Source organism: Rhinatrema bivittatum, chromosome 6 (assembly GCF_901001135.1).
Source record: "Rhinatrema bivittatum chromosome 6, aRhiBiv1.1, whole genome shotgun sequence".
Lineage (NCBI taxonomy): Eukaryota > Metazoa > Chordata > Amphibia > Gymnophiona > Rhinatrematidae > Rhinatrema > Rhinatrema bivittatum.
The window spans coordinates 79235-106486 of NC_042620.1; the positions used below are offsets into that span (position 1 = coordinate 79235).

Below are 27252 nucleotides of genomic sequence, written 5' to 3' on the forward strand. Positions count from 1 at the left end.
TTTATTACAACCAGGAACTTTATGTCTCTAGCAAGTCCTGATGTTACATTTACCCAGTCAATATTGGGGTAATTGAAATCTTAGTCAAAAAAGAGTCAATGGTATACCACAAAAATATAATCAGCAAAAAATTAGTGGAAACCAAAATAATTTTATATTATAGCCTAAAAGGTGTCAGCAAGCCTGTCGTTGTGACAGGCTTGCTGACACCTTTTAGGCTGTAATATAAAATTATTTTCGTTTCCACTAATTTTTTCATGCGGCACGGCACGGCACGGCTTTCTCCTTCCCGCGCACCGCACTGCCGTTGCCGCTGGGCTATCAGCACGTTCAAGCTCAGCGGGAACGGCAGCGGTGCAAAAAAAAAAAAGCTGTGGCATCTGCGGCTGGCCTTTTCTTCTTCCCGCCCTCCCCTTTGAACCGGAACAGGAAGTGATGCGCGGGAAGAAAGAGCCGTGCCGCATGAAAAAATAGCAGCGGTGACAGCAGGAACGGCCCCGAGCAGTCGAAGGAGCTGGTAATCGGGAAAGGAGACAGCAGCATGAGCCTCCCGCAGCCGTTGGGTTTCTTCTTTCTTGGCCTGGGGGGCTGGAGGAGGAGGCTGCTGCAGCTACTATTTGTGCTCGGGGGGGGGGGGGGGGTGGAAGTGAGTGAGAGAGAGAGAGAGAGAGAGAAGCAGCCAGCCTGTGTGTAAGTGAGAGAATGCATTTGATTGAGAGCATGTGTGTGATTGAGAGAAACTGGTCAGCGAGCTCATGTGTGTGAGAGACAATGAAAGTGACTGCTCAGAGAGATGACTGATGTGTATGTGAGTGTGAGAGAGAGAAAAAGCATGGAAGTGAGAAATCTGGGTATGTGAGAAAGCATGGGAGTAAGAAGCCTGATTATGTGAGAGAGAGCATGGGAGCGGGAGGGCTGGCTGTGTGTGTGTGTGTGTGTATGCGCGTGCATGAGAGAGAGACTGGTTGATAAGGTGACGGTGTGTGTGAATGTGAGAGAAAGAATGTGATTCAGGGAATGAGAAACCTGTGCATGTGGAGAGTGAGCATGGAAATGAGAGAGAGACTGGTGTGTGTGTGTGAGACAGAGAAAGTGATTATGAGAGTGAGAAGCCCGTATATGTATGGTAAGCAGAACACGGGAGTGGGAAGCCTGTGTGTGTGTATGGCATGAGAGAAACTGTTCAGGAAGGTGTCTGGTGTGTGTGTCAAAGACTGTTTGGGAAATGATTGGTGTGTGAGAGACAGAAACTGGTCATGGGGGCATGACTGGTATGGTGTGTGTGTGAGAGACATGGGCCCAAAGGAAGAGGAAGAGGAATAGGAGAGCTGCTGGAGGGGGTAAGGAAAGGTGGCTTTTTAAGTTTATTTTTCTTGATTGACTGCCATTTTAATTATTTAATATTATGTGATGTGTCTGCTTTTTTTGAAATATTTTATTGGTGTTTGGAGAATGTTTAATAGTTTTTATGAGTTTTTAATTGTTGGATGTTATTCTGTTCATAGCTGTTTTGAAACATTTATTCTGCTTATTAGTATAGTTTTACAATTATTTCTGTGTGGGGATCTATAGCTGCTTATTTATTTATTTATTTATTTATTTATTTATTTAAGTTTTTTATATACCAACATTCAAGACGGTAGTCCCATCATGCTGGTTCACAAGAAACAGGGGTGCAATAAACTTTACAATTTGAACAATGGTGCAGAAAAGCAGTTACATGTAACAGGGAATCAATAACATGGAGTAAGAAGGAAAATGAAGATCAGATAATTATATATATATATATATATATATATATAATAACATTATAAGAGGTGGCTATTAATGCTATTACTAGCGAAGTATGTTGATTGAAGGGAGTTAAGTAATGTTGGAGTTAGGAAAGGCCTGCGTGAACAGCCACGTCTTGAGTCTTTTCTTGAATGTTGAGATGCTGGGTTCCATTCTAAGATCCGGGGGAATGGAGTTCCATAAAGTTGGACCAGCTGTGGAGAAGGCCCGATCTCTAAGCGTGATGTGTCTGGTAGTTTTGGCTGGAGGTACTTGAAGAGATCCTTTGTAAGCATCTCTTGTCGGTCTTGTTGAGCAGTGTAATCGGAGGGGGATATGGAGATCGATTGGGGCTAATTGATGGATGTTTTTGAAAATGGTGAGAATGGCCTTGTAGATTATTCTGAAGTGGATAGGCAGCCAGTGGAGGCCCATCAGGATAGGTGTTATGTGTTCTCTTCTCCTGGTGTTAGTGAGTATACGGGCGGAGGTATTTTGGACCATTTGCAATGGTTTGGTGTGTGATGAAGGGAGACCAAGCATGATGGTGTTACAATAGTCCAGCTTTGCGAAAATGATTGATTGTAGAATCGTTCTAAAGTCATGTGTGTGGAAGAGAGGCCGTATTCTTTTCAACACTTGGAGCTTATAAAAGCAGTCTCTGGTGGTTTTGTTGATGTTCGCTTTCAGGTTTAGGTGATTGTCAATTAGAACTCCTAGGTCTCTCACTTGTGTAGTGTTTGGTAAGGTTGGATGAGTGTGTGTGAGGGAGCTGTTTTCTGGTGTGATGATTAGAAGTTCCGTTTTTGATGAATTTAGTATCAGGTTGAGACTTGTGAGAAGCTGTTTGATATTTTGGAGGCAGGTTTCCCAGTGAGACAGTGTTTTTGCGAGTCACTCCTTGATGGGGATCAGGACCTGAATATCGTCAGCGTAGAGGAAGTGTTTGAGATTGAGGTCAGTGAGAAGTTTACATAAGGGTAACAGATAAATGTTAAACAAGGTAGGAGACAGGGATGAGCCCTGAGGGACTCCTACTGACGCGGGGTGAAGAGAGGATTCTTTATTATGAATCTTAACCTTATATCCTCTGTTGCTGAGGAAGGTTCTAAACCAAGATAGGGCAGTGCCCGATATACCTATGGCTGTTAGTTGGTTGATGAGAAGAGAGTGATTGACCGTGTCAAATGCAGACGAGAGGTCGAGTAGGATCAGAAGGAAGGATTGTCCTTTGTCTAAGCCTAGGATGATGTGGTCGGTCATAGAGATGAGGAGGGTTTCCGTGCTTAAAGTTTTACGGAATCCGTATTGTGATGGGAATAGTAGGTTATTGTCTTCAAGGTAGTTTGAGAGTCGTGAGTTTACCAATTTTTCCATTATCTTGGCTATGAAGGGGAGGTTGGCTATCGGTCTAAAGTTGTTAGGATCGTTTGGGTCCAGATTTGGTTTTTTGAGAAGGGGTTTGAGTGAGGCTAGTTTGAGGTTGTCAGGGTAGAGTCCTTGTGTGAGGGAGCAATTTATGATATCTGCCAGGGTTTTGGAGATAGAATCTGGAATTGATAGTAGTAGTTTAGCTGGGATGTGATCTGAAGGGTGGGAGGAAGGTTTCATTTTCCTTAGGATTCCTTGGATCTCCATGGATGAAGTTGTGTCAAGTTCTTCTAACTGAGTGTAGTTGATTGAGGGTTGAAGAGTGGTTAGTGGAGCAGTGGGGTTAGTGGGGAGCTGAGATAGAAGAGTGTTGATTTTGTTGCTGAAGAATAGAGCTAATTCTTCCGCTTTCGATTGAGCTTGGTCATGTGCAAACTCTGGTTGGTTTAATTGTGTGAGGTTGGCTACATAGCTGAAGAGGGCTTTGGCATCGAATACCAGGTCGTGTATCTTCGAGGCGTAATAGTCCCTCTTGGATCTTAGGGTGCTTGATTTGTATTGGTGCAGAGATGATTTGTAGATTGAAAGGGTGTTGGTTCCTGGGTTTTTGCGCCATTTAGCCTCGTTTTGTCTTAGTTGGAGTTTGAGCTTTCTTAGTTCTGAGGAGAACCAGGGCTGTCTTTTGGAGGAATTCTGGTGTGGTTTTTTTGTAATTGAAGGGCATAGCTTGTTAGCTATAGTTTCGGTGATTGTATTCCATGATCGAAGTGCTGAATTCGGATCTGTAAGGTCCAGTTGGTGGAGTTGTGGTGATAGGTGATTATTGAGGTCTTCTGGGGAGCAAGTTTTCCTGTATGTGAAGGAGGGCGAAGGAATGCAAGCCGGGCTAGTATCTTTTATAGAGAATGAAGTTGTTATGAGGTAGTGATCTGACCACGGGACCTTTGTGCAATCTGGGATAGATACGGGCTTGATTGCAGCGTTAACGAAGATCAGGTCTAACGTGTGGCCGGCTTTGTGGGTAGGTTTGTTAACTAATTGAGTGAAGCCTAGCGCTGAAAAGGCTGTGAGTAGTGTTTCACAGTTAGGTGATGGGGTAGGGTTATCTACGTGCATGTTGAAATCACCTAGAATGATAGCTGGCGAGTCAAAGTTGATGAGAGAAGAGGTTAATTCGACCAGTGGTGAAGAATCTGATTCCAGGAGTCCAGGGGGAGCATATACGAGCAGGATTTGGAGCTTGTCTGAGGTGAAAAAACCAAATTCAAGTTTTGCATTGGAATTAGATTGCTGTAGAGAGAATCTGAGGTCCTTTTTAGTTGCTAAAAGAATACCTCCTCCCTTTTTTTTATGACGAGGTAGCGAGAAGAAGTCGTAAGCCTCTGTAGGTAATTGATTAATTATTGCTGTGTCTGAAGGTTTTAACCACGTCTCAGTGATTGCACATATCTCCGGTTTCACGTCGGTGAGGTAGTCGTTTAAGATTACAGACTTTTTCGTTAGAGATTGAGCATTGAAAAGGCTTAAAGAGAAAAGGGTGAGGCCTAGCAGTTGCGAGGTAGGAGTGATCAAAATTGAAGAGAGGGATTTAAGGTTGTGTTCTTGGGCATGTCGGAAAGAAATTCTTTTAGGTGGTGTATTATGTTGGAGAATTGGAATTGTGAAAAATGGGGCCATTTGTAAGAACTATGTTGCGAGATTAGAAGGATAATGAGAGGGGCTACGTGAAAGTTGGAGGCTTGTCTGTGCAGGTTTGAGGAATGCTAGAGGCTTGCAGGAGAGGCTGTATGAGTGCTAGTAGCTTGCAGGTGGGTCATGAAGAGTGCTAGAAGCTTGCAGGTGAGGCTGGATGACTGTAGGAAATTTGCAGGCGATGCTGGGTGAATGTTGGAAGCTTGCAGGAGAGACTGGATGAATGCTGGAAGCTTGCAGGTGATGCTGGATGAATGCTGGAAGCTTGCAGGAGAGGCTGGATGAATGCTGGAAGCTTGCAGGAGAGACTGGATGAATGCTGGAAGCTTGTTTAATGATGTGGGACAGTTTGTTAGTAGAGGATTGCCTGGAAGTTTCATGGGTTGAGAGTTGGAAGGAGGGAGTGGGATGGTTCGGTTGTTTAGGGATGAGGGGGATTGAGGGGAGGTCAATGAATAATGAGTTACTTAACGAGGCAGAGGTACAAAAGGGGAGTGCACAAAGGGAGTGCACTAAGGAGCGCACAAAGGAGCAGGCTCCTTTGTTGTGCTCCTTAGGCTCGCGGCGCCTGGGTGTCTCTCAATTTAAATTTAAAGTCTGATCAGGGCTGTCCCCTAATTGGCTGTACGTGTTCGGCGTATCCCTCGGAGACGGAAAAAGGTCCGGAGGATGACGTCTGCGAGGTCTCTGACTTGTAGGTAGGGAGCTGACCAATCGGCTGCTGCTGCTGCATCTGGGAGGGGGCGGGGTGGAAAGGCCCGGCCGCGTGGCCGGTGCTGGAGCCCCGGAGGTGAGTGCTGGGCTTTGTTAGGGCCTTACCCCGACGGGCTTCAGTGCCGGATGCGCAGGCCTAGCAGCGGACTCGATCGCTCGCAGCGTGGAGAGGATCGCGGCAGTCCCAGATGGGTCTGATTTAAAGGCCCTCGGTGCCGGTCTCGATTGGCTGCAGGTAGGTTGCTGGAGGCGGGCCTTGCTTGCCGATTCTGGGCGGAGGGAACGGCGTCTGGACGGCGCGGCAGGCCTCGTGGTCGCCCACAGACCCAGCGGGGGGAAGGGAGAGGTTAGCTGGCCTTACCCCGATGGGTCTGTGGCGCCGACCGCGCAGGCCCTCCCTCGATCCCGATGCCGTCTGCGTTCCTGGAGATCGCTGTCGCTGGAGGAGTTCGCCGGGCAGAAGAGGCAGGAATTCGGCGCGGCTGGGGATTTAAAGGCCCTCGGTGCCGGTCTCGATTGGCTGCAGGTAGGTTGCTGGAGGCGGGCCTTGCTTGCCGATTCTGGGCGGAGGGAACGGCGTCTGGACGGCGCGGCAGGCCTTGTGGTCGCCCACGGACCCAGCGGGGGGAAGGGAGAGGTTAGCTGGCCTTACCCCGATGGGTCTGTGGCGCCGACCGCGCAGGCCCTCCCTCGATCCCGATGCCGTCTGCGTTCCTGGAGATCGCTGTCGCTGGAGGAGTTCGCCGGGCAGAAGAGGCAGGAATTCGGCGCGGCTGGGGATTTAAAGGCCCTCGGTGCCGGTCTCGATTGGCTGCAGGTAGGTTGCTGGAGGCGGGCCTTGCTTGCCGATTCTGGGCGGAGGGAACGGCGTCTGGACGGCGCGGCAGGCCTCGTGGTCGCCCACGGACCCAGCGGGGGGAAGGGAGAGGTTAGCTGGCCTTACCCCGATGGGTCTGTGGCGCCGACCGCGCAGGCCCTCCCTCGATCCCGATGCCGTCTGCGTTCCTGGAGATCGCTGTCGCTGGAGGAGTTCGCCGGGCAGAAGAGCTTGCTAGTTCTGTTTTCCTAATAAGAGGTATATTGGTTTTTAGGGCCTGATATACGGTATTTGTAGTGTTGCCTTTTCATAGATAGGGTTGCTCCTGTTTGAGTGTAAAATTATTTTTTTTCTTAAAAATATGTATAAAAAAGGGGGGGTCGTCTTATACGCCCAGTCGTCTTATACGCCGGAAAATACGGTAACTTACAAAATAAAGGTAGGGGGTGATTTAGGTAGGGCTGGGGGGTGTGTTATATAGGGGAAGAGAGGGGAAGGTTGGGAGGGAATTTTTGGATTTAGGAGCGGCCTCGGAGGGAACAGGGAAAGCTATTGGGGCTTCCCTAGGGCTCGCCATGCACAAAGTGCACTAGTGTGCACCACCTTGTGTGCCGACCCCGGATTTTATAACACGCGCGTGCAGCCACGCGCGTGTTATCAAATCGGGCGTATATTTGTGCGCGACATGTAGGTTTTAAAATCTGCCCCTTAGTCTCTTGTATGATCTTTATCCTGTTGGATTCTATATCCTCCTGGACATAAAGTGCCACACCCCCACCAAGTTGATCCTCCCTTTCATTGCGATATAATTTGTACCCTGATATAGCACTGTCCCATTGGTTATCCTCCTTCCACCAAGTCTCTGTGATGCCAATTATGTCAATCTCATCATTTGCTGCTATACACTCTAACTCTCCCATCTTACTTCTTAAGACTTCTGGCATTGGCATACAGACATTTCAAAGTGTGTTTTTTGTTTGTATTAACAACCTGCTTTTCAGTTGTTAGGGATAATTTGGAAATAATTAGCTTTGGTGATTTTTTACATATAGGCACATGAACTACGTTTGCTTTTATTGGAACCTCTCTGTTGGGATGCCCTAAATCTCCTGTTTCATTAGTATCCATCAAGGATACATTTCTCCGAACCATGAACTGCTGAGTGACTGTCGGCTTTCCCCCTTGTTCTAGTTTAAAAGCTGCTCTATCTCCTTTTTGAAAGATAGTGCCAGCAGCTTTGTTCCACTCTGGTTAAGGTGGAGCCCATCCTTTCGGAAAAGTCTCCCCCTTCCCCAAAAGTTTCCCCAGTGCCTTAGAAAACATAGTAATGACGGCAGAAAAAAACCAAAATGGTCCATCTAGTCGGCCCAGCAAGCTTCCCAAGGTAGTAACTGCCATTCCATGCAGGTTACCTCCATGTTTCTCTTAAGGGTAGTAACTGCCGCTCCGTGCCGGTTAAGCTTTTTTATTTATTCCCATCCTCTAGCCTTTTAGGGATCCACAGTGTTTATCCCATGCCCCTTTGAAATCCTTCACAGTTTTAGTCTTCACTACTTCCTCCGGAAGGGCATTCCAGGCATCTACTACCCTCTCAGTGAAGAAATATTTCATGAATTGGTTCTAAGTCTTCCTCCCTGGACTATTTATAAGGCCAAGGAGGAAGACTTTTTGAACAGGATCACCACAAAACCAGCTATCTTTTGAAGATATCCAATTAAGTGGCAGATTATCCAACCACACATGGTCGGATAACTTTAGACATGCTCTGAAGTGGGTCTAAAGTTATCCTGCCAATTTGCAGGGTCATTCATCAAAATGCGTTATCTGTTAATGCACAAGATAAAGTGTTAATGCATGCGTTGATGCCATACAGCATGCTATAATTGTGTTACCATATGGTGCGAATGCAAATTTTTAGAAACGGCAGGATTTGGGGAGGGGTTGGGCAGGATACATTAAAATGAAGGGCAATATTGCATGGTTTTAACACTGGAAATAACTACGCCTTTTTTCCTGACATTAAACTGTGAGCGAGAGAGAGACAATTTATGGTACCCTGTTCATCAAGCTAGGGTGAGAGAACATAGAAATCTCATCTTTGTGAGACTTTCCTCACTTCAAATGACATCAAATCTTCACCAAGGTGTACTGTGCTGTTCGTACGTCTCACTCTGCATCTAAAACTGGCCCCTAAACCACCACCAACACCTCACCTCGAGGTATTAGCTGGCCCCCCTAGAAAGATATAAATAGTTGAATACTGTAGGGGCCTTATAAATCGCATAATGTTCTACGAGGATTTGATAATGGGAAACACTACATCATGATACTATTAGATCTATCAGCAGCATTTGACACAGTAAACCATAACATACTGCTAAAACGATTAGAAGAAATAGGTCTACAGAACAATACATTGAAATGGTTCAGATCATACCTAAACAATAGATTTTTCCAAGAACAGATTAAAAACAAATTATCAGACAGAATTGAGCTAAAAACAGGAGTTCCACAAGGATCCACTCTTTCGGCAACACTATTTAACATCTATATGCTGCCTCTATGCCACCTCCTAGCTGGAATAGGCATCATACACTACATATACGCTGACGACATTCAACTAATATTACCCGTAGAGGAAACAATTGAGAAGACATTAAACCTAGCAATGATGTACCTAGATATAATTAAGCAATTACTAAACCAAATGGAACTAGTAATTAACATTGAAAAAACTGAATTTATTCACCTAGAACGCAAAAAATCTGAGACAATTCAAAACCCAATCAAACTTAAAAACAATCAGGAAATAGAACTCACTGAGAGAGCTCGCAATCTAGGAGTAATTATAGACAATGAACTCAGCCTTAAGCAACACATATCACAAAAAGTGAGGGAAGGCTACGCTAAACTTATGATCCTTAGGAGGCTTAAACCCCTACTAACCCAAGCACACTTCCGAACAGTTCTACAAGCACTTATATTCTCTAGCACTGACTACTGTAACACACTATTTCTGGGACTACCGTATGTAACAATAAGGCCTCTACAAATCTTACAAAACTCTGCTGCCAGAATACTTACTGGAAAAAGCAAAAGAGACCATATCACCCAAACACTTGCCGAATTGCACTGGCTGCCAATAGAACAAAGAGTGCACTATAAAACACTATGCACAATTCACAAACTGATAAACGAAGAAAAAGCAGACTGGTTAAACACAGCACTACGCCTACACATCCCACAGAGAAATCTCAGATCAGCTAATAAAGCTCTACTACCCATCCCATCAATCAAGACAGCAAAACTGACCCAAGTCAGAGAACGAGCCCTATCATTAGCCGGACCAGCACTATGGAATTCATTGCCACTGGAAACAAGATTACAGAGAGATCTAAAACTCTTTAAAAAAGTTTGAAAACATGGCTTTTCAAGAAAGCATTTTACGAGAATGGAGATTCTGAAGTCTAAATGAACAAGCTAAAGTCACCGTATACCACACCTATAAATATACATTATCATTTTTACCTAACATTATAATGGAATAACTTAAGAGATCTGTAGTAAATAGTGCAATGGTTTCCTATTAACCTTTAAAAAGGACAAGATCCAGATCACACAACATATACCTTATATTATGAATACTTGTTACCGATAAATATTCTGGCACATTGTTAGTAAGAATTTCACCAAATATATATTTACGTGCCTCATTGTAAACCGTTGTGACGGTGCTTTACTAAATGACGGTATAGAAAAGGTTTTAAATAAACAAATAAATAAATAAATAGTCTCTCTCTTTCTCTCTCTCTCACCTATGCAAAGTACTATGTTAGCATGTAGTAATTGTAAAATTACCATAAATATGCTTCTTTTTTCTTACAATAGGCATTATTGCATTTTCATGAATCTAGGATCAGCAGGTTATAGTTAAAAATTGGCTAAATTACAGGCCGATACAGTACAGTGCGCTCCGACGGAGTGCACTGTTAGCCAGCATTTGGATGCGCGTTTTGGACGCGCTAGCTTTACCCCTTATTCAGTAAGGGGTAATAGCGCGTCCAAAATGCGAGTCCAAGCCCCCCGAACCTAATAGCGCCCCGCAACATGCAAATGCATGTTGATGGCCCTATTAGGTATTCCCGCGCGATTCAGAAAGCAAAATGTGCAGCCAAGCCGCACATTTTGCTTTCAGAAATTAGCGCCTACCCAAAGGTAGGCGCTAATTTCTCCGGGCACGGGAAAGTGCACAGAAAAGCAGAAAAAACTGCTTTTCTGTGCACCCTCCGACTTAATATCATAGCGATATTAAGTCGGAGGTCCCAAAGGGTAAAAAAAGTAAAAAATAAAAAATTTAAAATGGGCCCGCGGCTGGCGGGTCGAAAACCGGACGCTCAATTTTGCCGGCGTCCGGTTTCCGAACCCGTGGCTGTCAGCGGGCTCGAGAACCTATGCCGGCAAAATTGAGCGTCGGCTGTCAAACCCGCTGACAGCCGCCACTTCTGTCAAAAAAGAGGCGCTAGGGACACGGTAGTGTCCCTTGCACCTCTTTTTACCGCTGGGTCTAATTTTAATAAATTAAAATAATGAATTGCGCGCACAGGAGAGCGGGTGCTTGCCAGGCGCTTATCAGGCAACAATTAAGCGAGATAACTGACTGAATATCTCAAAACTTGCTATTTAGATAGAAAACTTGTGAGTTACCTATCTAAGGGCTAGATTTATCAAAATGCGGTAAGCATCGCATGCGATAGCAAAAGAGGTGTGTTTTATGCTAATATACAGTTTATTGCAATTTGTGCTAATTACCTATGTGAAGAGCTAAGTTAGTGCAAATTGTGATAACATTTTCAGACTTTTGTGATAAGTGCCAGACCTGTTGTATTTCCTGCATTCAACCACTGGGGGACCATTTTAAATGGTCCCAGGGAGCACAGACATATGAGAGAGAGAGAGAGAGAGAGAGAGAGAGAGAGAGAGAGAGAGAGAGAGAGAGTGAGAGTAGCCATAGTGCCGTCTCCCTAGATAGGTATTTGTATCCTATGATAGGCCCACCTAGTAACTCGAGGTAAGGGTTAGGTATTAGTGTAGGGGGTTAGGGGCCACTTTGACATTCAAAGTGAGACGTACGAACAGAACAGTGGTCTCTTATGAAGATTTGATGACCTTCGGAGTGAGGAAACTCACTCCAAGATGAGATTTGGGCAATGTTCTTTCCACCTAGCTTGATGGACTCTCTACCTGGGTAATATCAAGCTAGGTGGAGAGAACATTGCCCAAATCTCATCTTGGAGTGAGTTTCCTCACTCCGAAGGTCATCAAATCTTCATAAGAGACCACTGTTCTGTTCGTAAGTCTCACGTTGAATGTCAAAGTGGCCCCTAACCCCCTACACTAATACCTAACCCTTACCTCGAGTTACTAGGTGGGCCTATCATAGGATACAAATACCTATCTAGGGAGAAGGCAATATGGCTAGTCTCTCTCTCTCTCTCTCTCTCTCTCTCTCTCACACACACACACACACAATGCTCCAGGAGCTTCAATTCACCTAAAATATGCCTTGCAGGAGACATCACAAAAGGTGATAAAACCTTACCACCCAGTCATGGCAGCTTTCACACAGCTTAACGCTATTCAAAAAGGTGTAGTTAAAATCAGCATTAGCTCTTTGCAGATAGGCAAACCCAGCCTGCCCCTAACTCCTCCTGTTTTCCAAATTTGCATCACACCATACGATATGGTGCTATCGCATGAGTTAACAGGGCTTTACGCATGCGAAAATACCTTAGCACATTATGATAAATGACCCCCTAAATCACTGTTGAGTATTGACCTCCTGGTGTCCTTCTTGACTTGCAGTTGATAATGAAGCTTCAAATAAAGGCTGTGACAAAAACTGCTTTTTAAAAACTGAAAAGTGGATGCTGAGTTAAATGTTATTTTTCTCCAGCTAATTTCAGAACTGTAGTTCAAGCAAGAGTTTAAATCCCTTTAGACTATTGTAATGCTCTGTATGACAGTAACTCTATTACATGTCCTACAATTAATTCAGAATGCTACAGCCAGGCTAATTTCTGGAGGCTCTTTTTAATCATATTACTCCAAGTCTGTTTTCTTTACTTTGGCTGCTTGTATTTTGGAGAATTCAGTGTAAGACTATATCTTGAACTTTTATGGCACACTTTGATAATTTGCCAATACATCTGTATTCTGTGCTTACTACCTGTGTGCTCGGCTATACCCTGCATCCCGCACATTCACATTCTTTGGCAGTTCCCTCCTTTGAAACGTTGAGGCTTACAGAAATTAAGGTTAGAGCTTTTTCTGAAGCTACTCCTTGGTTGTGGAACATCTTTTCTGAGGAGCTTAGAGCTATGACAAGCTATCTCTCCTATCGAAAACAACTTAAATAATGGATCTTTACACAAGCATTCTTGGAGTAATTGTGTTATTGTTAGTTTATTTTATATTTACTGCTATTTTAACTGTATATGGTTGTAATTAATGTATTTTAATATTTTATTGTACTCCACTGAGATGTTCATGGTTTAGTTGAATATAAATGCTATAATGCTCCCTCCTAGTTCTTTATGGTCTTTTACTAATTGTTGGTTCCCCTTCATAACACTTCTCCATTGTTATTCTCTCCCCTAGACACTATTTATTTATTCATGCTCCTAGTTATTGGTTAAACTTACTACTTGTTTATTGTCTCTAGTTAATATGTTTTATTGTAAAGCGCTTTGCTGAATTAATGTTGCTTGTAAACCGAGGTGATGTGCCACACGTGCCGCGGTATATATAAAATCTTTAAATAAACTTTAAATAAATATAAATAAACTAAATGACAGTACATACACTTTTAGCTGTGTGCAGCGGCTGGAGTAGGCACAGGAATGTCTTGCAACTATTCTCCAGTATGTATTTTGCACTTTTTTCATTGCAGATGCACTCTGTAGGTGTGATGTAAGCACTGCTCGAATTTTCAAAGGGAAACACCCTGAGAGATTCAGTTTGACAATAGGCTTACATACAGGCCTATCCTGTAAAGTGCGGCCGTGTTTACCCTGCTCCTAAGCCGCTTCTAACTCACGTTTCGGCCGCGTTAGCCCTTCCTGCGATCCCGAATCCCCTTTAACCTACTCCTACCGCGTCCTAAATTCCCCGGGTAATCCCTTCCGCCCGCGGCATGCATACTGCATGCAAACGAGCGAATTAGCGCGATATTGCATGCAAACGAGCCAATTAGCTATTCCCCTAGCATCCCGTAACCCGCGCCCCGACTAACGCTACCTTTCCCTGCCGTTTTGTCGCGCGTTTAACCTGCAAACTTACCGCCTACCCTGACCCAGGCGGTAGAGGCATGGGTAAGGGTAGGTGGCAAGCTTTCCCCCAGCCCCCGCTCACCTGCCCCGGCCGCGATCATGGGTGCCGGTCTCCGTGGCAGCCCCAGTCCTCTCCCCTCCTCCAGAAGCCAAAAAAAAAAAAAGCGAAAAAAAACGTTGCAGCCCCCCTCCGATGTCCGGACTGGGGCTGCCACGGAGACTGCAACGGCAAAGCGAGTTTTCAGTGTCCCCCCCCCCTCTCGGAGCAGGGCGCGAAAAGCAGCCTTGCTCCGGGAGGGGGGGACACACTGACGGCGGCGAAGCAACGCAGAAGCAACGGCGAAACGACTTTTCAGTGTCCCCCCCCCCTCTCGGAGCAGGGCGCGAAAAGCAGCCTTGCTCCGGGAGGGGGGGGACACTGACAGCGGCGAAGCTTTCCCCCAGCCCGGACACCGGCAAAACTTGCTGTTTTGCAGCCATGAGCCACGAGCAGGAACGCGAAGATCTGGCTCCGATAGCTCCTCCCGACAAGATGGCCGCCTGCACGGGGAAAGAGTACAATTGGCCGCTCAAGACGTGATGTCGTGATGTCACGTCTTCAGCGGCCAATTGTACCCTTTCCCCGTGCAGGCGGCCATCTTGTCGGGAGGAGCTATCGGAGCCAGATCTTCGCGTTCCTGCTCGTGGCTCATGGCTGCAAAACAGCAAGTTTTGCCGGTGTCCGGGCTGGGGGAAAGCTTCGCCGCTGTCAGTGTCCCCCCCCCTCCCGGAGCAAGGCTGCTTTTCGCGCCCTGCTCCGAGAGGGGGGGGGACACTGAAAAGTCGTTTCGCCGTTGCTTCTGCGTTGCTTCGCCGCCGTCAGTGTCGTCCCCCCTCCCGGAGCAAGGCTGCTTTTCGCTCCCTGCTCCGAGAGGAGGGGGGGGGGGGACACTGACGGCGGCGAAGCAACTTACTTTTGCACCAGATCGGACCAGACTTCCTGGTATCTGTCATTTCAAATGACATTTGAAATGACAGATACCAGCGTGGCGTGAAGCCTTAGGCCCGCGCACCCAGGATCCTGTATAGGCGCTCTATCCAGTATCCTGGGTTGCGCGGGACTAAGGCTTTTTGGACGCGGCTTACATTTACATATAATTAGGCTTCAGGATCGAGCGGTAGGTGAGCTGCACTGTGCGGGCGGTAACCGCGGGTGCCGTAGGCACTAACGCAGCTCTTCCTACCGCTCGGTACTGGATCACCCTGATGGAGAGCAAAGTACAAAGTACCTAAGGTCTGAAAGCTTCCTACAGTGTTTAATTATTGCCCTCAAAGAAAGAATAGTCACTGCCTCCTGGTCAGTTCATGGGTGCTTGGGAGGAGAGCATGAGCCATATTATGAGAAAAATGTAAGGTTTATACTAAGAAAGTAACAGTCACTGGCAGCAGGAAGACTTCAAGGAAATGTGAATCAAATTAAATGAAATGAAATTGAAAAAAAAACCAAAATTTTACTTTGTGCCTCACAATGTCCCATAGTACATATTTGTAACTGGATTGGAAGCTATTGCTACATACATATGTATAAAAATAGAATTTAACCTTCATAAAGTTTCCTGTAGAGCAGAGTAAGATGTGAAGCAGTGGATGTTTCTTCAAGAGCGATCTGTTTCTCTCTGAAACAAGAGGGGAAAGAAAAATTGATTAATTTAAAAATGAATGATCAAATCAACAGTAACAACAGTAAGGTCCATACAGAGCCTCTGTATGGATTGGCTAGTTAGCTGCATAAACTTATCTAATTAACATAACCCATGTATTCAGTGGCACAGATGTGCCGTTGAATATATCCAGCTATCTTAATGTTAGCTGGATAAGTTTATCCAACTGACATTAGATTAGCCCTAACGGGTGACCAGACTTAGCTGGATAAGTTCCCCAGCTAATTCTGAATATCTGAGTTAGCAGGATAATTAATCCAGCTAATTCAACTCCTCCCCAGAATGCTCTTGCCCACCTGCCTAACACTTAGGTGGATATTTATCTGGATAATTAGTTATCTGGCTAAGTGGACAGTGCTCAGCAGGGAGGGATATTCAACATTTGCTAAGCAGCTGGATAAGTCCTAACTTATCTGGCTAAGTTGCTCTAAATATGGGGCTTGGCTTATGTGCATTATGCCAGTACATGCATAATTTTACCCACAGTGAGAAGATGCATTACAGAGTGAGTTGGGTTGGGGATTGGCGTATGTGCATAGTGCCACTACATGCATAAATTTACCCACAGTGAGAAGATGCATTAAGAGTGAGTTGGGTTGAGGCTTGGTGTATGTGCATAGTGCCACTGCATGCATAAATTTACCCACAGTGAGAAGATGCTTTAAGAGTGAGTTGGGTTGAGGATTGGTGTATGTGCATAGTGCCACTACATGCATAAATTTACCCACAGTGAGGAGATGCATTACAGAGTGAGTTGGGTTGAGGCATAAGAACATAAGAAAATGCCATACTGGGTCAGACCAAGGGTCCATCAAGCCCAGCATCCTGTTTCCAACAGTGGCCAATCCAGGCCATAAGAACCTGGCAAGTACCCAAAAACTAAGTCAAACAGAATGTTAGTAATTAAGAACATGCTATACTGGGTCAGACCAAAGCCCAGCATCCTGTTTCCAACAGTGGCCAGGAGAAATTATAAGGCCCCACTGGGAGTTGAACTCATGACCTCTGGCTTACAAGACCAGTAATCTAACCCTTGAGCTATGGAGCCCTTGGTGTACGTGCATTATGTCACTACATGCATAAATTTACCCACAGTGAGAAGATGCATTAAGAGTGAGTTGGGTTGAGGCTTGGTGTATGTGCATAGTGCCACTACATGCATAAATTTACCCACAGTGAGAAGATGCATAAAGAGTGAGTTGGGTTGGGGATTGGTGTATGTGCATTACGCCAGTACATGCATAATTTTACCCAGAGTGAGAAGATGCATTAAGAGCGAGTTGGGTTGAGGATTGGTGTATGTGCATTATGCCACTACATGCATAAATTTACCCACAGTGAGAAGATGCATTACAGAGTGAGTTGGGTAGGGGCTTGGCTTATGTGCATTATGCCACTACATGCATAAATTTACCCACAGTGAGAAGATACATTAAGAGTGAGTTGGGTAGGGGCTTGGCTTATGTGCATAGTGCCACTATATGCATAAATGTATCCAAAGTGAGAAGATGCATTAAGAGTGAGTTGGGTTGAGGTTTGGTGTATGTGCATTATGGCCTGGATTGGCCACTGTTGGAAACAGGATGCTGGGCTTGATGGACCCTTGGTCTGACCCAGTATGGCATGTTCTTATGTTCATTATGCCATTACATGCATAAATTTACCCACAGTCAGAAGATGCTTTAAGAGTGAGTTGGGTTTGGGTTTGGCTTGTGTACATTATGCCACTACATGCATAAATTTACCCACAGTGAGAAGATGCATTAAGAGTGAGTTGGGTTGAGGCTTGGTGTATGTACATAGTACCACTACTTACATAAATTTACCCACAGTGAGAAGATGCATAACAGAGTGAGTTGGGTAGGGGCTAGGCTTATGTGCATAATGCCACTACATGTATAATGTTATGGAGATCGAGACCTTGAGCATGGGAAAGCTCAATCTGTTAGGAAGCGCTAGGAGAGCGGTTCCGCTTTCCAGGGGTTTGTGTGTCCTTGGATTACGGCTTATCCCCAGAGGAACTCCGAAGAGGTGCCGAGGCAGGCAAAGCGTGACCGAGCATGGGCTGGACAGGAGCGAGGCTGGACTGAATATAACGATGGAATCTGGAGTAGGAACAAGGCTGGAGCGAAGACAAGCATGACTGAACAGACTGACCCTCCGCCGGACCTGGACGCTTCGGGAGGACCATCAACGCAATGGTGGTCTTATAAAAAGTCCTCCAACTGTTCCAAGCCCTTTAGGACCTGCCGCTGGGTAACGGCAAGAAGTGGCAGGCCGGATGGAGGACAGGGCAACGAAGACCGGAACATGGAGATTCAGACGAAGACTCAGGAATGAGGTACTTGGATGCACAGGCGAGACTCAGGAACAAGGTACTCGAAGAAAGGTTCAAGGTATTCAGAAGACTCAAGCTAGGTTCTAGGCATTCAGGAGAGTCAAGCAAGAACTGGGTTGAGGCTGAGACGCAGCGCGCCCTACACAGCCCACCACAGGGCAGACCCACGGGACTGGTCGCGGACCACGCTGGACTCGAGGAGCCTCTAGACGAGATGTGGTGAGAAGAAGAGGAGCATGTCTCAGAAGCTATAGAAGCCTGTACCGGGACGTGCCCTACACAGCCGCCATTGGCTGGTTGCGGACCACGCTAGAACGGCAAAGGTACTAACAGAATCTTTGGCATGGACAGAGCAGCCCGAAGAAAATCCAAGGGCCGGAACGAGAATCAGGACAGAGGGCCAAGACGGGACTTGGCTTCAAACAGGAAACAGGACCAAGACGAGACTTGGCTTCGGGCAAGGATGACCCTCTGGAGACTTGAGCTGCGGACGAGAAGACAGGCAATGAACCATGAGGAGATGAGACCACCACATGGCACGCCAGGAAAGGGTGACAACAAGGAACCAGGGGTTCAGGACATCTGGACTGGATCACGGACATCAGGACTGGAACACAGACATCAGGAACGGATCACAGACTTCAGGACGAAACATGATGCTCCGACAGGAAACAAAGGACACAGGCCCTTGAAGAATAGCTGGAACAGAGAAGACTCCAGGAGCGAAGGACAAGAACATCCAGGAGCAACTAACTCCTTGCGAATGCCACCTTGGAATGAACGCTGGGCCCTTTTGTAGGGCTGAAGAGAACAACGCCCAGGGAGGAGCTAGCAGGGGCCACATCTGGTTGGCCCTTGAAGAGCAGGAAAGAGGCGCATGCCCGCGCCTTAGGAAGCTGGAAGAGAAGAGCAGGAAGCTTGTGGCGTCCTCAGCCACGTGGAGGGCCCAAGGAAGCAAGGCAGGCAGCGGGGCAGCCTTGCCATGAAGTGAAGGAAGGCAGGTTGCAAGAAGCGGCTTCCAACCGCGAAGAAATCAAGCAGGGAGAGACGTGATGACGTCACCAGCGGGCATGGCGGCTTAGGCGTTCGCTCCCGGCTCTGCCCTGTACATTTGCGCTCTGATCAGCTGCAAACGCTCTATTTTTTCCGCGCAAATCGGCGATCCCGCTTCTCCGACGGCTCGAGATGGCGGGGAAGAAAAAAAATGTGAACTTAAAACAGTTCGCCTACGAGAAAATGGACGTCGCAGACGGCACCCCTGCAGCGGAGCAGGCCGCTGAGGGAGACGTGGCGTACGAGCTCGAACACGCGGCGCCGCAGTCTCTGCATGATCTACCTTCTCGCTCAGAGTTGCGAGAATGGTTCATAGAACTACGTGCCGATATGCGGCAACACAAACAGGAGTTACAGACCCTGATAGCGGATGTTAAGGAGGATCTAGCCTCAATGGGCCGGCGGGTCGATGAACTGGATACCAGGATGGAAGCACAGGAGGAATTTACGCATCGCACTCGCGAATTGCAAAAAGTAAGCAGGGCGGAGCACATGAGTATGGAAGAAAAATTAGAAGACCTAGAGAATAGGTCACGTCGCAATAACTTGCGTATCAGGGGGATCCCTGAGACGCCAGCTTTTACAGACTGCAGGGAGGTGGCTACTCGATTGCTTCGTTTTATTATGCAGGCGGAGCCGCCAGCTGGTGCGGACGAGGAACGGCCCTCCCTCACCTATAACGTTGAAAGAGCGCACCGGGTGCAAGGCCCTCGCAACGGAGATCGGCCCAGGGACATACTGCTCTGTATGCAGATATTCCGGGAGAAGGAGCGAATTTATCTGGTGTCCAGGAAGCAGCGTGAGTGGGTCTGGGAAGGCCACAAAGTAAGCATATTCGTGGATTTGGCAGCCTCCACACTCCGCAAGCGCTATGAACTGCGAGCTGCGACAACGATCCTGCAGGAGAAGCAGATCCGCTACAGATGGACATTTCCCTTTGGGCTTCTATTCACTACTGAGGGGGTCACGTATCGCCTTAAGACACTGGCGGAAGCGAAGGAGGCCTTCAATAAAGCTAACATCCCTCATGCCCTGCCTGCCAGTAAGCCGGAAGAACTACCCTATCGGATGACTACTACACCCGGGTGGCGGAGAGTGGGCAATAATAACCGCCTGGCTCGACAGAAGTCTAATCAGGGCTCTGGTTCCTGAGGTCTGCGATTGGACGATTGATTCTTTGTGCCGCATTGATGCTTGCAGCTTTCAGAAATTGCAACGCTTTATCTCTCATTAATACAGGACATTATCTTGCTGCGTACGTCCCCGGCGGGATTTGTTTTCCCTCAAGTTTAACCTTGTTATTTAACATGATGATCGGGACAAATACGCTCTAGTATGCGAATATTGAGCGGGTTGAGCTTAGTGCTCGATGGTGTGTTCACGTTCTCAGATTGTAGGTATCCAGGGCGAGGATACATGTGTATTGGGGGGATCGGGAAGGTTGGGTAGGGGGACCATGAGTTCGCACTATTGTTATGCTTTGTTCAGTTTTCTACAATCTGCTGTCTGGCGGGAGAGGGGGGACATTGTAAGGACGCTGGTGGGAGTGTCGTGTTATCTGAATGGCGATGAAGGTGTGGTCCCTTAATGTTAAGGGCCTTAATTCCCCCAAAAAGAGGCACCTTTTGCAGAGGGATTTGCAACAACAACAGGTATCAATAGCCTTTATCCAGGAAACGCACTTGCGTAGGCACCATGAACGCCTGCTGCAGCTGGCGGGTTACCCACACGTGTATTTAGCAGCCAGCACCCGTGGCAATAAGTATGCTGGGGTGGGCATTCTGATGGCCAGCTCCATACCATATACATATGTATCTCACATAGCGGATCCCAATGGGAGGTATCTTTTCTTAAAGATCAAGCTAGACCAGCATGTATACACGCTCATTAATATCTATGCCCCCAATAGGGACCAAGGATGTTTCTTGCGCTCTTTAGTGGATAAATTGAACCACTATATAGAAGGTCAGGTACTGTGGGGGGGTGATCATAATTTGGTACGCAATCCGAGAATGGATACATCCCATCGCCTGAAAGCAGACAGTTGGGCAGCCTCCTCTGAATTGACCAACGTGATTTCTCTCTGGGGGTTAGTAGATATATGGCGCTCGCGAAACCCCTTTTCAAGAATGTACACTTTCTTTTCACACCCCCACACATCCTACTCCAGGATAGACTTTTTTCTAGTAGACAAGGGGTTGCAGAACCAGGTAGCGGACGTGGGGATAGGAGACATCACGTGGTCAGACCACGCTCCGGTATGGGTGACGCTGACTCTGTCCACGGTGGATATGGGCATTCGATATTGGAGGTTACGAGAGGAGCTACTGGGGGACGAGGAGCAGTGTCGGGTAGTTAATGAATACCTTGAAGAGTATTTTCTAAATAACACGGGCTCCGTAGCAGCGGCAGGATCTTTGTGGGAATGCTCTAAATTAGTTATTCGTGGGAAGCTCATTGCACTTGCCACTGCGGGGAAAAAAGCCAGAGAAAAGCGCAGAACAGAACTTCTTGGTAGGTTGAGCGGGTTGGCTCGTCAGCATGCATGCACCTTAAACCCTGAATTGTTACGACAGTTGAGTGCAGTACGCACAGAATTGCACATGCTGGATGCCGCCTGGGTTGCACACGCTCTGGAGCGCACTCACCAAAAATTCTTTGAGGGCTCCAATAAAGCAGGCCGCATATTGGCTCGCCAGCTGAAACAGCGTTCTATCCAGAACAATATCGCCAAGATAAAGAACCCAGAAGGGAGGTATGTCACTTCTTCAGCGGGGATTAGAGAGTGTTTTACCAAATTCTATGAGTCCCTCTATAAAAAAGATGATACTATATCAGCCCAGTCCATTGGGCAGTACCTTACGGATTTACAACTACCGGGTCTTACTGTAGCACAGCAGGCTACTCTTGATGAGCCGATTAATGTAGCGGAGGTTCAGGCGGCCATTCGAGATCTAAAAGCCGGCAAAGCCCCGGGTCTCGACGGCTTCTCTAGTGCGTATTATAAGAAATGCAGCGCATCCCTTCTTACGCCCTTAGTGACTTATTTTAATAGCCTGCGGGAGGGGGATTTTTTACCCCCACCCACGAATTCAGCCGGCATCACTGTGTTGGCAAAACCAGGTAGGGACCCCAATCTCTGCAGTTCCTACAGACCGATATCCCTCATTAACCTGGATCTGAAGATCTTGGCGAAGATACTAGCAGCACGTCTCAATATAGTCCTCCCGGGGATGGTCCACAGGGATCAAGTAGGGTTTATCCCGCAAAGAATGGCGGCAGATAATGTGCGTAAGGTCACTGATATTCTGTGGTGGGCTAAGAAACAGAACATGCCGTTGTTGCTCCTGGCTATTGACGCAGAAAAGGCATTTGATCTAGTGCACTGGGAGTTCCTGTTTGCCACTTTAGACAAAATGAATTTTGGGCCTGTCTATCTACAGTGGCTTCATGTACTATATCATCTTCCCACTGCGCGCATAAAGGTTAATGGGGGATATGGAACTGAGTTCCCGGTACAACGCGGGACTCGACAGGGATGTCCGCTCTCGCCCTTATTGTTTGCACTCTTTTTAGAGCCTTTTACAACGCGAATCCGTAACTCTGCTAAAATCACGGGTGTCAGTCTAGGGGATCTCCACATGAAATTGTCTCTCTTTGCAGACGACATTCTCATGACCGTCACCAACCCTAACACCTCCCTCCGGGAAATCACCTCTGAGATCACTGCTTTTAGTGCGGTCTCCGGTTTTAAAATCAATCTAGATAAATCCGAGATTCTCAATGTATCAGTCGACCCTAACACTATACAGGACTTACAACGGCTATACCCGTTTAAGATAGCAAAAGGTGCCATTAAATATCTTGGGGTGCATATTGGGGCTGACCTTGATGCCTTATACGACCTCAATTACACACCCCTTTTGGGTAAAATTAGGAAAGACTTACAGGCTTGGGACAGGGGTCACCATTCGTGGATGGGGCGCATAGCTATTGTAAAAATGAACATTTTACCCAGATTTTTATATCTGTTTATCACCCTATCTATTCATCTCAGCTCTGCTTTGTTGAAGTCCTGGCAGAAGATCTTATTTGACTTCATTTGGCGCAGGCGACCCCCAAGACTATCACGTCGTTTGTTATATTTACCTAGGGACAGGGGAGGTTTGGGAGTGCCTCATCTAGCGAAATACTATGTGGCGGCTCAGTTACTAGTGATCACAGACTGCCATAGGATCACCACAGCCAAACAATGGGTCGCCTTTGCAGACCGCATCTTGGGGCATATGCCACTAGCGGCCTTGGCCTGGCAGCCACGCGATACATGGGTTTTTGTGGATGCATTATCTCCATCCATTAACACCACTATACGCTTATGGGATAAGTGGAAGAAACTAATTATAGGCACCCGCCAGTATTTCTATTCTACGCACCTTACTCATTTATGCAACTTCCCGGCCGGGCATCATAATCCCTCTTTCCGGGGTTGGAAGTCTAGAGGCCTGTTCCAAATTGGGCACTTCTTGGGGGGCGGCTCTGCTATGACTTGGCCTCAACTTCAGAGCGCATATCAGCTACCTGCCACAGACTTTCTTACAGGATTTCAAATTTCCCATTTTCTCACAAGTGCTCCTGTACACCCCTCCATCGCCCAGGGTAAAACCCTATTTGAACATTACTGTGATGATGTGGATAAGAAGCGGGGAATGGTTTCTAAAATATATGTTCTCTTGTCTGAGGGTGCAGGTGAGAGCTTCCCACATACTAAAGCTTGGGAACAAGATTTGGAGAGGGCCATTACGGATGAGGAATGGTTACACTTATATACTATAGTAAAAAAGTGTTCTGTCTCAGCGAGTATGCAGGAAAACTGTTACAAGATGCTTACCAGATGGTACTTAACTCCTCATGTTCTCCATAAGCGTTATCCCACCCTCAGTGCAAAGTGTTGGCGAAACTGTGGCAGTTGTGGCACGTACATGCATATGTGGTGGTCCTGTCCACAGGTGCGTTCTCTGTGGAACCAGGTGGCGAGATGGTTGGAGCAGGTACTACAAGTCCCTGATCTCTTAAATGCTGGGTTCATGCTCATTAGCTTGCCGCACAAAGATATGACCAAACACCAAACTTTATTATGTCAACAGGTTTTTATTGCTACAAGAATGGTTATAGCACAACATTGGAAGCAGCCCGTGCTTCCTGCACTTCCACGAGTACAGCAAAAGGTCCATTACATATGTCGGATGGCGGCAATCACAGCGGATTTACACAGAACTCAAACCCTCTTTCGGGATACTTGGAAACCCTTTTTGGACTGGGAAAGTTTGGACACTGCCTAATCTTACTAACTTGTGATGTTACCTCTCTCGGACAACAGAACTATAACAGAGTATATGCTCAATCACCAGCAGCGGCCCGTTTTCAGTGGCTATTACTTATAAGTCATTAGCTGGGAACTCATGGTGAGGGAGGTGGGGGGATGGGTGGGGACTGGGGATAAAAGATGTTTATCACGTTTGAAAATGTTGAAGGACAATACGTTTGTCATGTGTTGCTTTGTTGTTCACTTTTGCTTGTCTTTGCTTCAACACAATAAAATATAAATTTAAAAAAGAAATCAAGCAGGGAGAGCAGGAGGGCTGCAGGCACCAGCAGGGACAGCTTCCCTGCCGGCTAAATACCCCAGCACGACAAGGACGGCTTCCCACCGTCCTAGGACCCCAGGAGCCGCAGTGGCAGGAGAGACACGCGGCTTTTGTGCCGTGGAGGACGGCATTTTTGGGCACTGGGGAGACAGCGTCAGCGGCCCGACTGACCGCAGGAGGTAGGGAGCCTGCCCACGCTCCTCTCGGGCAGGTTCACAACTCATAAATTTACCCACAGTGAGAAGATGCATTACAGAGTGTCGGCTCGATACTCTAAGACCGCGGTAGAAAGAGTGCGGCATTGCCAGGCGCACCCTTCCTCCCCGCACGCACAGTTCTCTTCACTTAGTGCTCGATACTCTCTTCTAATTGCATGCAAATGCATGCCGCGGCTGTGAAGCCTTAGGCAAGCGTTAGGCCCGCGCAACCCATTTTACTGTATAGAGCGCCTATACAGTATCCTGGGTTCGCGGGCCTAACGCTTCACGGTCGCGCTGGTATCTGTTATTTCAAATGTCATTTCAAATGACAGGTACCAGGAAGTGGACAGTTATGTTCCCCGATGCTCAGCAAACTTTCCCCCAGCCCCCGCTTACCTGCCCTGGCCCCGTCCGGTCTCCGGTCCAGCCCGTCTGGTCTCCGGTGCAGCCCCAGTCCGGTCTCTTGCAGCCCCGTCCGGTCCCCTCCTCCCGAAGCAAAAAAAAACAACAAAAAACCGAAAAGTAGCAAGGCTCGGGCCTGCTACGGGAGTCCCTTCTCCTCTCCTCCCGATTTCGGCGCTCAAGGTGGCCGGGTGGGCGTGCATTCATCCAGGCAGAGGGAGCCGGCGGCGAAAGCGGCCACCGGCTCCCTCTGCCTGGATGAATGCATGGCCCCCGCCGGCAGTGAATGAATGCCCGTGCGATTTCAGCGCTCAAGGCAGTTACATGCCGAGACGTCGTGTGACTGCCTTGAGCGCTGAAATGAATGCACGGGCACGGGCGTTCATTCACTGCCGGCGGGGGCCGTGCATTCATCCAGGCAGAGGGAGCCGGAGGCCGTTTTCGCCGCCGGCTCCCTCTGCCTGGATGAATGCACGCCCACCCGGCCGCCTTGAGCGCCGAAATTGGGAGGAAGGGAGAAGGGACTACAGTAGCAGGCCCGAGCCTTGCTACTTTTTTGGTTTTTTTTGCTTCGGGAGGAGGGGACAGGACTGGGGCTGCACCGGAGACCGGACGGGGCCTTGAGCGCCGAAATCAGGAGGAGAGGAGAAGGGACTATTGTAACAGGCCCGAGCCTTGCTACTTTTTCGGTTTTTTTTTTTTTTTTTGCTTCGGGAGGACTGGGGCTGCACCGGAGACCGGACGGGGCCAGGGCAGGTAAGCAATGTTTTTACACTTTTTTTACACCATTTTTTACACTTTATTCCCGTTTTAATTTTCGAACACCACACTAACACCACATAGAGGGTAACGGTAAACTAACACGTTAAGGCCGCGGCAAAATAGCGGGTTACAAAGGAGATAATCTGAGCGCGCGTCACAGTATCGTAGGGGAATAGCTAATTCCTTCATTATACAGCTAATTCGCTCATTTACATATCATATACATGCTGCGTGCGGAAAGGGTTATGCGTCTGTTTTAAGAAGCGCCAAGGACGCGTGAAACTGGAGACTGTATCGCTGGATCGCCTTACGCGTCCGAATTGTGCGCTCCCAGCACGTTACAGACGGGAAATCTTCAACCGAACGTTACAGTATCGAGCCGTAGGGGCTTGGCTTATGTGCATAGTGGCACTACATGCGTAACTTTACCCACACTGAGAAGATACATTACAGGGTGAATTGGGTAGGGGTTTGATGTTATATGTTATGCCACTACTTGCATAACTTTACCCACAATGAGAACAGACATTCCTCTTCGTGGGGCTGGGGTGAGGCTTGCTGTTATGCACATAGTGCCACTAAATGCAAAACTTTACCCACAGGAAGAAGATGCATTACAAGGGAAGGTGGGGAGGGAGTGTTGTTATATGTATAGTTTTGAGTTTCAATGTATGCACATATTTTTCTTGGAAAAACTACCCGCACAAAATAGCAGCTGTAAATATGTGTGGGTACTCTTCCTGAGAAATTTTTGAAAATTAAAAGAAATGCCTAACTTTCAAACCTATTCACTGTACAGCATTTGCATGCATAAGTGGATGGCTATATATTTATCCTAGTAATTTATAAATTCTGCTTCAGGAGCTGCACAGTATATAAAATACTGTGTAGTTCTTCTTTGAAAGTACACATGTATGGTTCAGTAGGCGTGAATATTTGCAATGCAAGAAAACATTTACTTTTTCCTAACAATTTTATAGACATATCTATGTATATTTTACAAGTAAAATAATTATAACATATATGCGTAATAAACCCTGATTTATGTGCAGAGGCTAGTACTTTAGAAAGTATGTGCATATATCATTTTAAAAATACTTGCGCTACTGTTTAAAATCATGAGAGGTCTAGAACGGGTAGATGTGAATCGGTTATTACTCTTTCGGATAGTAGAAAGACTAGGGGGCACTCCATGAAGTTAGCATGGGGCACATTTAAAACTAATCGGAGAAAGTTCTTTTTTACTCAACGCACAGTTAAACTCTGGAATTTGTTGCCAGAGGATGTGGTTAGTGCAGTTAGTATAGCTGTGTTTAAAAAAGGATTGGATAAGTTCTTGGAGGAGAAATCCATTACCTGCTATTAAGTTCACTTAGGGGTAGATTTTCAAAAACGGCGCGTTGGCGTACTTTTGTTGGTGCTCCAGGCGCAAACAAAAGTACGTGGGATTTTAGTAG

General features: G+C 46.9%; 1 protein-coding gene across 2 annotated transcripts in view; it reads right to left on the bottom strand.

Moving 5' to 3' along the window:
* LOC115093338 (fibrous sheath-interacting protein 2-like) overlaps nucleotides 1-27252 on the bottom strand; it is a 561966-nt gene that overhangs the window by 72636 nt on the left and 462078 nt on the right. For both annotated transcript variants that reach the window (XM_029604965.1, XM_029604966.1), the window contains one exon: nucleotides 15277-15350. In XM_029604965.1, the coding sequence (XP_029460825.1) occupies nucleotides 15277-15350 (74 nt within the window). The remainder of the gene's footprint in view (nucleotides 1-15276; nucleotides 15351-27252) is intronic.